Source organism: Cuculus canorus, chromosome 4, assembly GCF_017976375.1.
Source record: "Cuculus canorus isolate bCucCan1 chromosome 4, bCucCan1.pri, whole genome shotgun sequence".
Classification (NCBI taxonomy): Eukaryota; Metazoa; Chordata; class Aves; order Cuculiformes; family Cuculidae; genus Cuculus; species Cuculus canorus.
Genome location: NC_071404.1, coordinates 28406806 through 28420611, shown reverse-complemented (window position 1 = coordinate 28420611; position 13806 = coordinate 28406806). Strand labels below are relative to the sequence as shown.

Sequence of the window (13806 nt, the reverse complement as noted above, 5' to 3'; positions counted from 1 at the left end):
AAAGCAGATATGCAGGTTCAGTAGAAAGTATAGAATTTTTGCTTGGTATAAGTTAATTGACCTTAAGGAGTTGATATAAAAAGACTCCAGCCTTGGTATAAAAGGAGTCTAGATCCTTCTCAAAGAAAACATTACTACATATCTTAAAAAAATCCCAAGACACATCCATTCAAGAACTGAACTGGTTGCTTTTTTGTACAAAAAATCTCATTTGTTCACACCACAATGATGACTACATACGTAAATACAGGGGTCACCAGCTATGCAAAAGGATCTCCTTCTCTTTTTAGGGTCAACCAATATTTTCTTCAGTTATTCTTTAAACTGTATGAACAATTCAGAGTGAAAAGTTTTTGTAAAAAGGCAAACTAAAAAAACCTCCATCTTTTGTCTTTTTATGGTTTGTATTACCTGTTTTTAGCTATAAAGATTTTGTAGCTTGGATCTAGCCAATAAATCTAAAGCATTCTTCACATTACCTAAGAAGTAAGGAAACCCTGTTTATATATTTTCTTCTTTGAAATTTTTAACGCATACTTTTTTAACAGCAAAGAATTGCTGCAAGTGGCATCACTTGGAAAGGTGAAAAATATTCCAAAGCTGTATATATTGCCATTATATTTTCTTTGCAAGTAGGTGTTTTTGTAAAAATGTCTCTTTTGCTGGAGTAACACTGCTGCCACCTCCTGCACTATTGAATATACTTCTCAAATTAGGTAATCAGGTGATAACCTGAACACCCACTGCCAAATGACATCTTCTGGCTTGTCTTTACATTGGCAAGATTACCTGTAATCTTTCCTAAACTACTGTGAGCAGAAGAACCTGACACACTTTTCAGTATTGCATTTTTCAGATATGCTTTTCAATGTGACAATGAGGGTTTAGAAACAAGGTGCAGATGATTGACACCTACAGGAAGAGGTAGAAATTGTATGTCAACAACAAACCTATCCTTGTAATATAATAACAATTGTAATAATAACAAACATTTCATATAGAAATGATTTTAAGCTAGTTTCTCTATTGTTACTTTCTATAATAGTTGTTGATAGCTTCTAAAGCATCATTAAAAATCATTAACAAGTGGGGCATTTCCTGAAAGTCCTTCAAAAAGAGAGTACTTAAGCTTTTCACAACAGAAGTATCAGTAGGAACACTTCTGTTCTTATAGTTCTTCATGTAATAGTTCATTATACATCCAAAATGTCCACCTTTACCACACTCTTTGCACTTTACGAATATACACAACCTACTTCATGAGGAGGTTCTGCTTGGCATATAAATCTCAGGTGATTAAAATAAATTTTGAATTACTGGAATGCTAACATTGTCTGGAAAACGTTCTGGACTTAAAAACCCAAGAACCAGGTTACTACCTTTCTGATGAGCTCACCATGACCACACATTTGATTGTTGAAGCTACTTTTTCACTCACAAAGTGGCAACAAAGGGGATTGTAATGAGTAAACCGCGGACTGTGCAAGCTGGTTTTGTGACATAAAGATCAGCGACCACAACTGAGGAGCATACTGTGGCACAGATACTAATCTTCAAGGACTATGGTGGATTAATAGTTAAATATCTGATAGAGGTGAACAGTCATTTTCAGAAAAGATGAAAAGGCTACACTAAAACAAAAGATGTTTTGATGTTTCTCAACCTCTGCTTACAGCCTACATAGTAGTTTTAGAAACAGCGTGTGCACTGGAAAATGGATGTTGCTTTTATAACAGAATTTAAAATAAGAGAGCTGTTTTGCTATTAAAAACCAATGATATCTTTCCAGAAAACAAGAAAGAATGTTTCTATGAATAGATGGTATTATTAGGAAGAAGTACGGAAATATGTAAAGTGCCTTCTTAAAACACCAAGCAGTATAAAACAGAGTGCAAATTCTTAGATGCACATTCGAGTTTTCTTCTGCTACTGAGTAATTTATTCCACTGCGGTGCAGCCGACACACTGGAAGGAAGAAAAGCCATCCAGAGTGACCCTGACAGGCTTGAAAGGTGGGCCCATCTGAACCTCATGAAGTTCAACAAGGGCAAGTACAAGCTCCTGGACGTGGGCTGGTGCAATCCCAAGCACAATTAGAGGCTGAGCAGAGAATGGATTAAGAATAGCCCTGAAGAGAAGGACATGGGGGTCTTGGTTGATGAGCAGCTCAACACGAGCTAGCAATGTGCACTCGCAGCCCAGAAAGCCAACTGTGTCCTGGGCTGCATCAAAAGATGTGTGACCAGCAGGGTGGAAGAGGTGATCCTCCCCCTCTACTCTACTCTGCTGTCATGAGACCCCACCTGAAGTATTGTTCTGGAGTCCTCGGTACAGGAAGGACATGGATTTGTGAGTTCAAAGGAGGGCCTCGAAGATGATCAGAGGGCTGGAGCACTTCCCATGCAAGGAAAGGCTGAGAGTTTGGCTTGTTTAGCATAGAGAAGGCTCTGAGGAGACCTCATTGCAGCCAGCATCAAAATGGGGTCTACAAAAAAGATGGAAGGGCTCTTCATCAGGGACTGTAGTGATAGGACAAGGAGTAATGGCTTTAAACTGAAAGAAGGTAGATTTAGATTAGATGTAAAGAAGAAATTCTGCACTAGGAGGATGATGAAGCACTGGAACACATTGCTGAGAGAAGTTATGGATGTCACATCCCTGAAGTGTTCAAGGTCAGGTTGTATGGGGGTTTGAGCAGGCTTGTGTAGTGGAAGGTGCCCCTGATCATGTCAGGGTGGTTAGAACTAAATGGTATTTAAGGTTCTTTCCAACCCAAACTGTTCTATGCTGTCTATTATTCTTTCATCTCACGTATTTTTTTTAAACTAACAGCAACCATGTTCAAGCCTTTAATGAATTTACTTTTTCTTAAAATGTAAATTGGTCATAGTTTTGAGATTAAAAGATACATGCAAATCCAGGGATTTGCAATCCAATCATTACTACTAAGATAGAAGAGCTAGGACTTTAAAAACGGATTTTGAAGTATACTGGTTATCAAGAAACACATTTCATAATTTTTTTTTGTGACTTCTATTCAAGATTCATTGGTAGGTCATAAAAATGAAAATAACTGCACAAAATTTTATATTAAAAGCTAGAAGCGTTAAACAACATTTTCTTCATATTACATCAAAGAAATGTCCTTCAGATAGACTATCTAAAAATCTGCTTGGCAACAAATTATAGAAATATAAAGAAAGCCTGAAATATTAAGGCCATCACCAACATAACAGCAGAGTGCTTGTCACTTCAGCAAGGACTATCTTTTATCATGATGGGAAAATTGCACTTTGTAAACTTAGCTTAAAAAGACCATTCTCTTCTGCTAAAATTCTCCAGTAGGAGATGCTGCGTCAAAAAAGGACAATGCTGTTCATTGCCTGACAATCACCATCAGGTTTCTGTCTGTCATGTTAGTTATTTAACATTTTCATTCATTACTACCAACAGGTAGCACAGAGGAGTGGCCTGCATTTAACTGGCCTTACAGCTAGACAGCTTTCTAGAGGATGGCAGAAAAGAAGAACTTTCTGATAGACACAGGTGGGCTGAGTCTGCAGTTCATAATACTTTGATGATAAACATCACTTTGGAGTTTCATTGACTGAATAAAATGTTGTCCTCCTCATATGCCAAAGTTGTGTCTTCCATGCTCTCCAGTAAAGTGTGACAGGTTTCATGTTCATGATGTGGTAATGATGGTTCTTTGGCAACAGTAGACATCAGCTGACTCCAGGTAATATTAGTATTTTTGAAAGCGTGCAATAAAAAAATGCCTATGATGATACTGCAGAATCCACTCAGGGTTCCAATGATGTCACCCGGGTCCATACTACTCCACTCCTTGAACAGGATTATGGAGCATGTCACAACTGTCGTGGTGAAACACACATAGTAAATAGGTGTCACTAAAGATGTATTGAACACATCCAATGCTTTGTTGAGATAGTTGATCTGAGTGCTGACAGAGAGCACTAAGGTGCCCACCAAGATGTAAAACAACGGATGTCGATAAACTGGCTTCTGTTCCAGCATTTGTTTAATGGCGATGCCCAGGCCTTTCACAGATGAGACAGAGAAGGCACCAATAAGCGAGCAAATTAAAATATAGATCAGTATATTTGTCTGACCTCTCCTTGGAGCCACGATAAAGATCAGCATGAGGGCAACAAATGTTAGGAGAACAGCAAACGTAACAAATCCTGTAAAAAAGAGGAAAGGGAAGAAGAGAAATGTGCATGAGAGAAAATACTAGACTATGTCTAAGTTACATGCTAAAAGTTATTCAGTGTCCTGAATGTTTTTCTATGAACTGTAGCACACGTTCAGTGTAATTGCATACAGACCTGGATCTTGCAGCTTTCTTTCCATCTCGTCTAGCGAGGTGACCTCCTCCTCCTCAGGAGCATGAATAACCATCACCGTCGACCCCAAAATGCTAAGTACACAGCCCAGCTTTCCATGAATATTCAGCTTCTCGTTTAAAAATGAGGACGACAATATAGCACTGTTCAGCAAAATATAAATAGAAGGTTCAGCTCCACCAGCCAAGAGACTTTAAAAATCTTCCTGTGTAAAACAACAGTAATTCAAAACCTCTTTTGAACTTGAACATATGGGAAAGCAGCCTGAAACAGTCAAATTTTAAGGAGTTTTACAGGAAGGCTGGTCAGGGACCAAGAAGGTCCAGTCAGGTTTTAGGGGGGTTAACAACCCTAATCCATCTTCTGCAGGCTGTAAAGAGCCTGAATTGCTCAAGGAACTTCTCATTACTTCTCAGTCTGAGTCAGAGGTGTGCACTCACACACCTGTAGGTTGACCATGCAAGCTGTTATTTTCTTCCAAAAATGGTTTAAAACACTTATTTGCCACTAGAACCAATGCACACAAGTTCTGGAAACTGTTCCTCCTCATCCCTCCCTTACCTACCCACCCAGGCAAAGTTTCTGGCTGGCTTGCCAGGACTCCCCCCAAAACACAGGGAAGATGCATCTCCCTCTTTGAAAGACTGACACCGGGTGCTCCAAGATTTAATGTAAGGATAATAGTATGGCCCAAATAAGGCCACCTCAGAGAGCACACAATTAGCCAGCTAGAGCACTACCTTAGGCACAAACACAGGCTTAACAGTGTGTGGACACACAAATACTTTTTTAACTCACTCATCAATTTACAGCTACTTTTTCACACAAGGGTAACAAGATCACGGACATGAAGTTCTTCCAGAGTTCTCTGTTTTATGAAAACAGGAAAGATTGCTATTCACATCAAAGGACAGGGTGTTAAAATTCAGGCTGTTTTGAGAAGCAGCAGCCAGGCAGCCTGTTAGTCTGCATCTATCAACATGCTGATACCAGCACATCTGTAGGTGACAAAGTTACATGGGTTTTGCTATGACAGAATGGCTGCATTTTTAGCAGTTAAGATTACTGCAGGATTCTTTTCTTAAAAAAAGGTCCAGGTTGGTTTTAAACACAATATTTCATATAATATATTCGGGTCTTAAGCATAAGAGATTTATATTTAAAATACAATAATTCTATTTTTCTCATAATTATTTCCCAGATGTCGTAAACGCAATCCACATCTTCTCTGCTTCTGTGATAAGCACATACATTAATATGGCTAAGTACTTGGAAATTATTTATTTCTTCATACACAGTAAATATTAAGTTTTTGAGGGGCACTCATATTTCAAAAGAATGACAAATTTTAATTGTAGATATTAAAAAGCTAAACTTTTCTTTGCTCTCTTCCCAGAATGACTTGCAAAAGACCAAACAAACCCAAAATGCTTACTAAGTGTGCCTGAAAATGAAATTATACTCCTATAAAAAGAAACGCTTTTGAAAACATGGGGGAATACTGTGTTTTCTTGTAAAACTTTTTTCACAACTGAAGAACAGGATAAGGCTTTTTAAGAAAGCTTCATTTCTCTAGGAGGAGATTAATTACAGCCTTCTAGCACTGTGCATCAGCAGTATACCTGGTATACGCTGGTAAGAAATACCTTATAGTATAGGTGGAATGTTGTTGCCAAAGCATATATTAGTCTTTGGAACAGGACTTCTCATTCGCTCCACCCAGAAAATTCAGCACTAAATAAGCAAGGGATCTTTCCACCATGGGACTTTTTATCAATACATTGCTTTTCAGTTTTCTTATTAAAATTAATTGTTTTCAGCCAAAGATACTGTTCATTCCTCATGCAGTGACCAGTTCATTTATCAAAGCTTGCTTCCAGTTTGTACTAACCTTATGAGAACACTCAGTGCACCCAAAGGGGTAACTAAAGTTGCAGGTGCAAAGGCATAGGCAGCAAAGTTTGCAGCTTCTCCCAGTCCCACTACAGAAGAAAAAAATATCTGGATCAGGTTGAACGTGGGGGAATAAAAGGCATACTATTACAAATATTTTGCATGATAGCTATGATGGCAAAAATAAACCAAAATCATTTTTCTCTACACTATAAATGCAATTTTTCCTTTCAAAATTATCTAACCTCTTCTGGACATAATAAAGCCTGAAGAAAGTTAAATACTTTTCCCTTAAGTATTCCCAGAAGCTGGGAAGCTGGATAGATTAAATCATATTGCTTTTAATTGAATATTAAAGAAAAAGTCACTATTCTGCCGCAAAAAGCAAACAACACTCGAAAAATAGAAAAAGGCAAACACAAGAGCTCCAAAGACCAAATATAATATTTGAAAGATAGATATAAGAATAACTTCTGTCATAAAGGTGATTGCAAAGACATTTAAGTAAACAATGTGAAAAATCAGGAAATAAAACTATTTAAAACAATCTACTGCATGTAGCATTTAAATAGAGGTTGAGAGGAAAGAGGCAACTTACTTGATAGCAATCCAGCCCACCAAAGCCATTCTTTCAAGTAAGAATATCCACCTTGTCCTGAAAACAGAAAAAAATCACAAAATTATTTATTTTACATATAACATATATAAATATATTTTTATTATATATAATAAGATTATTATATGAAACAAATCAACAGCTTCACATTTGCCTCTAGTCATATAAAGTACTGAAAGAGCATGTTATCTGGATGAAACAAAGAATATTTTGTTTGATTATGACTGACGCTTTTATTAATCTCTCTACTGTTTTGTGACTTGGACTTCTGAAAAATGATATTTGACTAAAGGGAAAGCGCTAAGCAAAAGCAAAATGTCCATGAGGACTGTTGGTGAGCGTAATAAATGCTTCAAAGTGCTTTCCCAGTTCAGAGCCAAAATATTCATACACAGTCATTTTGACTCTGATTATACTTTTAATTGAGAGAGCTTAAAAAGAAAACTGTCACTGCATGCTTTATTTTTTTTTTATATATATAAAATGTAAGTATATGGAACATTCAGTAATACATTTTTTCCTCAACAGCCAAACTTTTTGGAACAGTATAGTGTAAGAAACACAAACCTGCTAATGCTATATATTTAAATACATGCAAAGGGAATTATGACATTAGTCCAATGGGATTTTAAAAAGCTCTCCACATTTTTAAAAAGCTCTTCACCTGCTGACTTTGATAAAAGAATAGTTCTACTAACTGCAGAAAAATTTGTAGTAAGTATCCTTTCTCCAGCTCATTCCACTTCCTTTTTCCTAAACCTAGTTAGCATCTTCAGACTTTCCATTTCAAATGTAGAGGAAAAAAGATGGAAAGAAAAAGAAGAGACAGAAAGGTGTTTCAAAGTAGACAAAGGGAGAACTTTATTTGGCATCTAGCTGCTGTCGGGGAGGAAACAGCACCAGCTCACGAGATTTAACACTGACTGCTGCCACCACAGCCTTAAGAATTCTGAAATCTCAGTCGCTGTAGTCACATGTATTTCCATTCCTAGCCAAGACAGGCTGCTTGGTTTTCAACTATGACAGTTTTAAACATGTGATCTATGACTCAAACATTGATTTTGCTGAGTTATAACAGAGGCCTTTGTGACCCCAGCAGGACCATGGCAGGCACCCCTGCATACCAGCTCTGGGGACTCCTTTGTCTGCCAGTTTCAAAAGTCCTTTCTTCTTCAGTATGAAACTAGCACCAATAAAGATACTGGAACCTATGGCCAAAGCCAAGCCAATGTAGAGGTCATATTTGCTTCCAGCAGGCGTGGAAATGCTCCAGTCTGTTTCATTCAGAGTCCTGTCCATAGGGGCCAGGAGAGATGAGTGGGATTCAGACACATTGATGATCTGGCACCATGCTTGGCAGGAGTCATGGCAAGCAAAAGAGAGCACAGCACCTGGGATAAGAAAAAGGAGAGCAAATGATTCATGAACAAGGCACAGCTCTGAAGGAGCCCCATCCCTGCTCTGCTCAGTCCTTTCTACCTCTTCCTAGAGCACCTGTCATTTACGACTGTGCAGATAACTCACCGAATCCACATAACATACACAGTGCTGCCCTGGGTCATTACCCACCCCTGTAATTCACAGGTGCACACCCTGTTTTACACATATTTTTTGCACTACATTGGCTCAGTCAAGTAATTAGGGCAAAACCAAGGAATCCAGCAATAAAACATTATCTTCAATGTAAAACTCGACTTGTAAAAGCTAACCGGAAATCTCAAGAAGAAAGGGGTCTTTTGTGCTGCAGAGAGACCACATCCCTAAAACACAAACATATAGCTAAATCCATGATTTCAGACTTTGCCTGCTAGAGTAAGTCTGCTGTTATTCCAGGCTTCTGCTTTCACGCTTGTAGCTGAGATTTGGAAACAACAAATAAAATAGAAGGGAAAAAAAAAATCTATATAGGGAGCAGACTCTTGCTGCAAATGGGTACTAATAGGCTTTGTTAAAATTGTCCACTGACTACCACTTGAGCCACACCTTTTTTAATCAATCAAAATTTTGAGGCCTCTTCACAACTCGCAGCAACTTTTATCCACTAGCTGCAATAAGACCACACAGCCTGCAAGGGACAGTCCCCCCAGCTATCCCTGCAACACAGACGCAGTGCCAGGGGATCCTGAACTAAGACTGAAGCTTCACACTCTCTGCCAGCCAACTCTTATCAGCATCACTATGATGACAGCCTGTGGGAATAATGTCATTGCCATCAGCCCGGACGTGTTTCGTAAAGGAATAAGAGATATATTGCATTTCCAAGAATAAAAGGAGTCATTATTTTGCATGGAGAAGCAAGGAACAGGCAGCAATACTGCAACAGGCTTTACAGTAGTCTGGGCGGATGTTTCAGAGTTTGTCATGGTATACTGCAGTATCAAAACTGTGGATTGGAGAATCTAGTCCGGAATAGCCTTTAAGGACAGCCTTTCTGTAATGAGAGGTTTTATTGCAAAGAACATGTTAAAATATGAAACGGCAGATGCAGAAGTAAAAAAACTCAGTCTGTTGTGATTCATATAAATCACTGGATGCAAAAAATCATTTCCCTTTCCATGTTTCCCCTATAATTAAAATGACACATGAAGGATTCATGCTTATATGAGTGGCACCACTAGTATTATGCTCAATTTTTCCCAGCTGAAAGGAATACTTGGTGACTTGGTAGAAAGGATGTGCCTCTCTGTCTATTTGTAGCTATGCTCTGGAAACAGCGTTCTGTCAGAAGTACTGCACTGAACAATTACCAATAAGTAACCTTGGATAATTCACCTAATACTGTCTAGGAAGGCATATTTCAAATACCAAAAGTATTAAGAACTATATGAAATTTGACAGCATGTCTTCATATGCAGCTGACAATACTGATACTAACACTGGGAGATATCACCCTTTACAAGTAAAGAACTGGGAACAAACACTTGCTCCCAGTTGTTCTTTGCTATATAGTACAACAAACACACTACAGTAAGTTATACTTTGATTTTCGGTCTGTGCAATCACATTTCCTTGTTTGCCAAGACAAGTTTCTGTTTAACAGAGGTTGGTTTGCATAGCTAAGCCAGATTTCCTGAACATGGTGCCGTAAGATGGGTATGTCCATATTCTGCATCTGAAAACATCTTCAAAATCTTGAAGACTTTAAAACCACATGAACCTACTTTTACCTAGTGCGTAGGACAGATCGCATTCTGCCATCTTATCATTACTAGAAGTTGGGATTGCATAATTTAAAAGAAAAGGGATTTGCATCTGTATCTAAAAGTATTTTAAAATCCTAAAGTACTAGATGAAAATTTTGCATATAATTAAGTTTTGACATAATTATTAAAGATTAAATTACAAAAGAAAATTACAGACAAGTCCTTTAAGCATAAATGTTTCTCTTTGCTAACAAACATCAGAGCAAAGGAAAAAAGAGCAGAGGTTGCCAATGAACAAAGCCCCTTAGCTCTCAATGCATGATAACAACGCTAAATCAGACTGGCAATGGTTATACCACCACCACTCAGCTCCTAGATGCTTTATATGAGAAGCCACAACAGTTCTCAACTTTAATTAAAAGAAAGCAACAAAATCTTTAGATAAGTATGGTCTTTTAGCTATCTGCAATGGTGAAGGCAGCTTTCTATCAGTGTGTTGGGTTTCTAAAGTGAAGGAAATCGGACTCCTCTACCCTCGTTTTGCTAATGATGTACTTTCATTCAGCTGGAGAAGAATGTCAGGTTTATTTCTTTCCGTATGACACTCCTACTACTTTTTCTATAGATTTTAAGTTTTCCATTACCCAGTGGATTTTACAACATCAAATAATGAAAACTTAATCATGCCACCCGTAGTAAGTCACTTAGTGACTGCCCCAGGATGCTTCTCTCTTTTCTGAAATACAATCTCAGCTCACATTTACAAAGAGATGCTGGATTTTTCACTTGTTCTGTTGATCAGCTGAGAATAATAATTTTGAATGGCTGCGATCTCTGTAGTGCTGAGAAGCTTTTTCTAGTTTTGAAAAACATGTCATTTGTCCCACTTGCATGTGAAATGGTATGTCACTCCACTGATTAATTATTCCCCTGAGATCTGCGAAGGGGAGGCTGCTCCAGGAATTACTATCGCTTTGTCCCCGACTGTGATCAGTCTGAAGATTACGTGGAAGGACTGAGGAAGGTGAGAAACCTCTGAGGCTCGCTCAACACCCAGTTTCTGTAGCTAAGCTAGTTTCATCTCCCACTTCCAAACGTCAAGACACACAAACCTGTCAGCAGAACACCTCCCTGCAGAAATAAACTCTGAGCTCTGACTCAGGGCTGATAGCAACAGGAAATCTGTCCGAGTTCCGGCAGGTACTGTTGTTACTTCTAAATTGTTCTTACACAATTTAGAATTATTAAAAAAACAAATGTTTTTTCAGAAAAGCAACGAAGCTGGTGAGGGGGCTGGAGAACAAGTCTTATGAGGAGTGGCTGAGAGAGCTGGGGTTGTTTAGCCTGGAGAAGACGAGGCTGAGGGGAGACCTTATTGCTCTCTACAACTACCTGAAAGAAGGTTGTGGAGAGGAGGGAGCTGGGCTCCTCTCCCAAGTGACAGGGGACAGGACAAGGGGGAATGGCCTGAAGCTCCGTCAGGGGAGGTTCAGGCTGGACATCAGGAAAAAATTTTTCACGGAAAGGGTCATTGGGCACTGGAACAGGCTGCCCAGGGAGGGGGTTGAGTCACCATCCCTGGAGGTGTTTAAGGGATGGGTAGATGAGGTGCTGAGGGGCATGGTTTAGGGAGTGTTAGGAATAGTTGGACTCTATGACCCAGTGGGTCACTTCCAACCTAATGATTCTATGATTCTACAATTTAGCTAAACCTGAAAATGTTTTCTGAAACACTTAAATATCACTCGAGTCAGGCAGACTGGCCAGCCTGGAACTACACACACCTCCTAGCAATTCTAACTTGCAGTCACGCAAAACCCTTGGACCAACCCATAATGAAACCTGCGGTTCATCTGTGATATCCAGCCCAGCTTTTATCCTGCTGCTGAAGATGCTGATCCTAAGTCATCTGGAAAACTATTTGATTAGACTTGTAATTTGACCATTTTTATTGCACTCACGAGTTAGCTCATATCTAGCAGGGCAAAGAAATGCCTTTTCTCACGCTACCAGGAAAGACCAAGCCCACTATCCCGAGCCGTGGCTACTGCGGCTGAAAGTCGCTGTACAGAGAAGCAGCGAAGGGTTCAAGCCGCGGCGCCCCCGATGCACAAACCCGCACAAAAGATGCTGAACAGCGGGTTTAGACACGACCCAGGGACGGGAGCTGCAGCGCGGGAGCTGCTGCTCGGGAACACCCGCGGGGCTCACGGCGGGGCACCCTCACCCTGCCCGCCCGCTGCCGCGCCCGCGCTCCCCCGCGCATCCTCCGCACAGTGCCGCATCCCCAGCGCTCTCTGCGCGCAGCGCCGCGTACACCCCGATTATCTTCCGCACAGCGCCGCTTTCCCCACGATCATTTTCCGCGCAGCGCCACGCTCCCCACGGTCATCTTCCGCGCAGCGCCGCGTTCCCAACGCCGCGCACACCCCGCACACCTCCTGCGCAGCGCCGCGCCCTCCCCCTGCGCATCTTCCGCGCAGCGCCATGCCCCCAGGGCTCTCTGCGCGCAGCGCCGCGCCCCCAGCGCCGTGTGCCCCGCACACCTTCCGCACAGCACCGTGCTCCCAGCGCACTTTACGCGCAGCGCTACGTCCCCAGCGCCGCGCACACCACGCGCATCTTCCGCGCAGCGCCCCAACGCACTTTGCGCGCAGCACGACGCACCCTCAGAACAGCGCCGCGCTCTCGCCGCGCACCTTTCGCGCAGCGCAGCGCCGCGCACGCCTCCCGCCCCCTCCACCTCCGCCTCCCCCCCCGCGCTGGGCTCGGCGCTGACCCGTGCGGCAGGGCGGGCGGGCGGGCAGCCGGAGCCCCATGGCCTCGGGGAGCCCCTCCGCGGGCTGCGCAGCGTCGCGGGCGGCGGCGGCGGCTCCGCCCGCCCGGGCGCGTCCGTCCCGGCACACCTGAGAGCGCCCCGCCCGTCCGCCCGTGTGTGTGTCCGTGTGTCCGCGTGTGTGTGTGTCGCATCCCCAGCCCGGGACTCCGGGAGAGACCGCGAGTGCCTTTCGGTCTGTGTGAGCCGTTCTGAAGTCGCAGTTCTCACCTGGGGACTCCTGCCACTCCACCTGGACACTGGATCCAAAGGAAAGGGCTCTGGCAGTGCCTGAAGGGGTTACAAGGAAGCTGAGGAGGGAATGTTCACAAACGCTTGTAGTGATAGGAGGGGGGAGATGGGTATAAACTGGAGAGAGGCAGATTTCCACTAGACAGAAGGAAGAATTTCTTCACCATGAGAGTGGTGAGGCACTGGCACAGGTTGCCCAGGGAAACTGTGGATGCCCCATCCCTGGAGGTGTTCAAGGCCAGGTTGGATGGGGCCTTGGGCAGCCTGATCCAGTGGGAGGTGTCCCTGCCCATGGCAGGGTGGGTTGGAACTAGATGATCTTTAAGGTCTCTTCCAACCCAAACTATTCTATGATTCTCCCCTGATGTCCCCGGGCAGGATTTGTGCCTACTGGAAATTTCTCTGGGTTTAACTTTCCTCCTGCTCACACCTGGGAGATGGCGGGTGCAATGCACCACTGCATGCAGCGCATGACGGGCTGTCCGACCCCGCAGGGGTGCAGTGCTCAGTTGCCCCAGCCCCGCAGAACTAGGGTGGCGCCTGGAGGTGTTACACTTACTCCATGATGACTCTGTCTGGTTGAACAGGATCCAGGGGGTGTCATGAGAAACAATTATCTTTATTACCCAATCAATAGTTTCAAGGTAGAAGTCTAAAGCCTTGTTTTGAGCATGGTCAAGTGAAATACATTTACAAAATGTGTGATTACTAAGCCTGATC

The 13806-nt window shown here is 42.1% G+C and overlaps 2 protein-coding genes across 6 annotated transcripts in view; one reads left to right on the top strand and one right to left on the bottom strand.

Annotated features, from left to right (window-relative positions):
• LOC104058458 (tyrosine-protein kinase TXK) overlaps positions 1 to 3641 on the top strand; it is a 30857-nt gene extending 27216 nt beyond the window's left edge. Inside the window, exon 15 of one of the 2 annotated variants that reach the window (XM_054064511.1) lies at positions 3454 to 3641. In XM_054064511.1, the coding sequence (XP_053920486.1) occupies positions 3454 to 3497 (44 nt within the window). In that variant the 3' untranslated portion in view covers positions 3498 to 3641. The remainder of the gene's footprint in view (positions 1 to 3453) is intronic. The other variant, XM_054064510.1, reaches the window with a different exon arrangement.
• NIPAL1 (NIPA like domain containing 1) lies at positions 3601 to 12980 on the bottom strand. Of its 4 annotated transcripts, none has more exons than XM_054064515.1 (6): positions 12926 to 12980; positions 8001 to 8267; positions 6859 to 6915; positions 6259 to 6349; positions 4350 to 4510; positions 3601 to 4205 (listed from the first exon to the last, which is right to left on the bottom strand). In XM_054064515.1, the coding sequence occupies exons 2-6, from the start codon at positions 8173 to 8175 to the stop codon at positions 3601 to 3603; spliced, it is 1089 nt and encodes a 362-aa protein (XP_053920490.1). In that variant the 5' UTR covers positions 8176 to 8267; positions 12926 to 12980. The 4 variants fall into 4 exon arrangements, with proteins under 4 accessions (XP_053920490.1, XP_053920492.1, XP_053920491.1 ...); XM_054064517.1 differs by lacking the exon at positions 12926 to 12980 and adding an exon at positions 12799 to 12820; XM_054064516.1 differs by lacking the exon at positions 12926 to 12980 and adding an exon at positions 12687 to 12725.
• Between the last annotated feature and the right edge of the window lie 826 nt (positions 12981 to 13806).

Excerpts from the sequence above, each read along its gene's own strand:
- NIPAL1 (XM_054064515.1), bottom strand. The coding sequence starts at position 8,175 with ATGGACAGGACTCTGAATGAAACAGACTGGAGCATTTCCACGCCTGCT. Across the intron at positions 6,350-6,858 it reads GTGGGCTGGATTGCTATCAA|TGGGACTGGGAGAAGCTGCA; the intron begins GTAAGTTGCCTC and ends TTTCTTCTGTAG. Across the intron at positions 4,511-6,258 it reads GCACTGAGTGTTCTCATAAG|TGCTATATTGTCGTCCTCAT; the intron begins GTTAGTACAAAC and ends TTTGCTGAACAG.